Source organism: Bolinopsis microptera, chromosome 7 (assembly GCF_026151205.1).
Source record: "Bolinopsis microptera isolate Bmic1 chromosome 7, MBARI_Bmic_1.0, whole genome shotgun sequence".
In the NCBI taxonomy this organism is placed as follows: Eukaryota; Metazoa; Ctenophora; class Tentaculata; order Lobata; family Bolinopsidae; genus Bolinopsis; species Bolinopsis microptera.
Genome location: NC_087078.1, coordinates 13,804,275 through 13,807,496, shown reverse-complemented (window position 1 = coordinate 13,807,496; position 3,222 = coordinate 13,804,275). Strand labels below are relative to the sequence as shown.

Genomic DNA, 3,222 nt, shown 5'->3' with positions numbered 1-3,222 from the left:
TCATGGATCCATCCTGTCTACAGCTGCATGATCTAGTCTGTAGTCAGCTTATGGGATTGGCTTATGGCTCATCGCCTAATTAATTGATTATGTGCCTGGTACATGCTGTATCATATTGAATATCACTGGCACACTAAAAGGGACTACTTCTAATCCTGAATATCATCAATAACTTGATGTCATTGCTCCAGCCTGTAGGTTCAGTTCAGTAGTACAGGGCCACAGCTCACATATCAATTGATTGGAGCCCCACAACCAAACCAAAAGGAATACAAATTTAAGGAATACAACAAACCAAATATAGTACAGAACCAAACATAGAATAGAACCTTCAGAGGTCCAGTACTGATATTAATGAGAACAAGTTGTGACCTTTAAGCACTGGCCATCAATTGGCAGAACAATGAATCGACTTAAATCAAACAATAAAGTGACTAAAATCATCAAGCTGTTTTAACATCTCTCTCTATTCTCAGGTTGAACGAACTCATTATGTCATCATTTAAAAATGCTGCCCAAGCCCAAAGAAGAACTCACCGTGAACGGAGTCAGCCTGCCCATCGTAAGAAATTTGGTCTGTTGGAGAAACATAAGGATTACATTGTGAGAGCGAAAGATTTCAATAAGAAGAAGAAGATAGTTAAGCAGCTACGTACAATTGCTGATGACAAGAACCCTGATGAGTATTACAGAGGGATGATAAAGTCAGGGACAGTGGATGGAAAACACAAGACTGAGAAAGACAACTCCTTGTCAGCTGAAGCTTTGAAGTTGTTCAAAACCCAGGACGCCAACTATCTCCAAGTAAAACTCCAAGCAGAAAAACAGAAAATTTTAAAACTTCAGAACGTGTTACATGACACAAGACACGAGAAAGTGAATAGTCACACTATCTTTGTAGACTCAGACTCTGAACTTGAATCATTTAATCCAGAAGAATTCGAGGCTCCAGTAAAAAGAGAGCAGCAACCCTCAGAGGTTCACAAAGCATTGTGTAAGATGAAAAAGCAGCAGTATTCCTTGCTACGCTTGAGAGTGGAGCGTGCTGAGTCCCTAGGCCAAGCTGCTGCCAAACTTAAGGTTAGATGTAAAAACTAATGGATAAATATTTGTATGTTTATAGATAGATTGAGAGTTGAGTAGCATTGAAGCAGGAAGTACTTTGAATGTATTTCAAATTATACAGACTTGAACATTTTTTAGGTGATCTGTAGGGTCAGTTCAATATAAACTTATAATGTGTGAGTAGATATTAGATATTAGCAGCTCAGCCTTGTATTTCACTAATAAATTATATATCAAAAATATTAATTAATCAATCTTTCAGCTGCAAAGAACAATAGCAGCCTCAAAAGGAAGTGTAAAGAAAACAGTTGACGAAGAAACTGGCACTGTCACCTACAAATGGAGGAAACAAAGAGCTAGGTAAAATTTACTATTTATTTTAGACAATCAGTACCTCAGGGCAGGGCTAACCTCTATTTTAGGTTTAATTTATTTTAAATTATTATCAGAAAAGGCTAGAGGCTTATGATTTTCGATTAGCTTACCTTTTTTAATTTATAAACAGGGCTGAAGTGTCTTTTATTGCTTTCAGTATATTTGACTTACTTATTGCATATTATATGATAACGATTTTATAAAAGTTGAACTGAGCTGAATTGAATGTTCTTCCTTTTTTCTGTGGACACATTTTTTATATTTTAAGCAATAGTTGCAGCATCTTACGCTTACCAAGTAACTACTTGACAGTTTTTTTATTATGTACATGAACTGTCAGATGGGTGCACCTCGTAGGGAATATTTAAAATATTTAATCAATTAAAAGACCTGCAATTGCAATTGAAATCTTGAACGAGAGTGCTTAGCTGGATTGAAAGATAATTTAAAAATCAAATTCTTAGCTTTTCGCTGTTTTACATTGTTTCATGTACTTTGTTGTCTCCTTATTCCAGATCTCAAACAGCTCATGTTAAATAAACTTATATCAGCTGGCCAATTTGCTCGTTAATAAAAATAAATCCTGATGAACTTGCAAAGTGGTAATTAGCAAGTTACACCTCACTATTGAATGCTACAATATATCTTCAAGTAGTCTCCACAGTCCATATAACTAGCTGAAATTAGTTGAAACGTCAGAGAATATTTGATTATTTTGCGATCAGTAAGCTCAATAAGTTAATTATCTTAATAAGATTATAAACTGAATACCAGACTATACCACTTTCACGCTCATTATGTTATAGTAGCTAACCACTTCAAGTTATATTGTCCTTATAAGGACTTGTCAGATTTCGTTACGGTTTTTACATATGAAAATCAATTGAACTATACAACATTGATACAGCACTTTCATTAATAAAATTAAAAATCCCGCTCAACCAGTCTACTAAGCTACTATACTATAAGCTACTAAGCCACTACAGTAAAACCTCAATTGAACGAGTTTGGGGAAAGGATACATCCGTGGTAAATCGGGGTTTTGATTGTTTACATTTAAATGCGTGTTAACTGTTAAGGGGGCATGCTAGGGGGTCCTCCCCTTTTTGGAGAAAATAAAATGGCCACAGCAAATCGAGTTTGCGGTAAATTGGGGTGCGTAAATTGGGGTTTTACTGTAGTAATATTTAACAAGTTGATAAGCTGATGTGTTGAGCTGGTATGCAATCTGAGCAGCTACAAAGCAAAGTACAACATAAAAGAAACCTTACTGTAAGTGACATGTGCAGTAGCTGAGTGTACAGCACTAAGTGTATGTGTGTATGTGCGCATGTATGTGCGTGTGTATGCGTGCGCTTTTGTGCTTTTGTGTGTGCGGGTTTGAAAAACCCTGTCAAAGTTTTAAATCGTGATGATACTATGTTTCAGTGGATTGGTATTGTACGTGATAATTTATGCTAATCATTAAACATTCAGTAAATATTTGATCAAGTTATTTGTAAGGCTTCTTATTATGTTGGTTCTATTTTTCAAATTCTTGGAGAGAGAATATTGTTCTAAAGTGAATGTTGACATCAGTGTGACGTGAGTGGGGCACTGGGGCATTTATACATAAATAAGATTTCAACTATATAAGAAATGAACTATGATATCATTTTACATTAGTTCGTCTTATTGCAGTCAGAATTTATTTTCAGTCGGTTGACCCTTTAAACATTTAAACATCCTTAGACAGTACAACTAAACGTGAGCTCTGTTTCCTGTATAAACTGTAAGTAGTAG

General features: G+C 35.4%; 1 protein-coding gene across 1 annotated transcript; it reads left to right on the top strand.

The window, feature by feature from the left end:
- Nucleotides 1–473: 473 nt before the first annotated feature.
- On the top strand, nt 474–1,933 carry LOC134818401 (uncharacterized). The gene is made up of 2 exons (XM_063827925.1): nt 474–1,080; nt 1,328–1,933. Exons 1-2 carry the CDS (start codon nt 493–495, stop codon nt 1,427–1,429), a joined length of 690 nt encoding a protein of 229 aa, XP_063683995.1. The 5' UTR covers nt 474–492; the 3' UTR covers nt 1,430–1,933.
- Nucleotides 1,934–3,222: the final 1,289 nt, after the last annotated feature.

Coding starts and splice junctions, on each gene's coding strand:
- LOC134818401 (XM_063827925.1), top strand. CDS start 493: ATGTCATCATTTAAAAATGCTGCCCAAGCCCAAAGAAGAACTCACCGT. Junction 1,081..1,327: donor AAGCTGCTGCCAAACTTAAG/GTTAGATGTAAA, acceptor TCAATCTTTCAG/CTGCAAAGAACAATAGCAGC.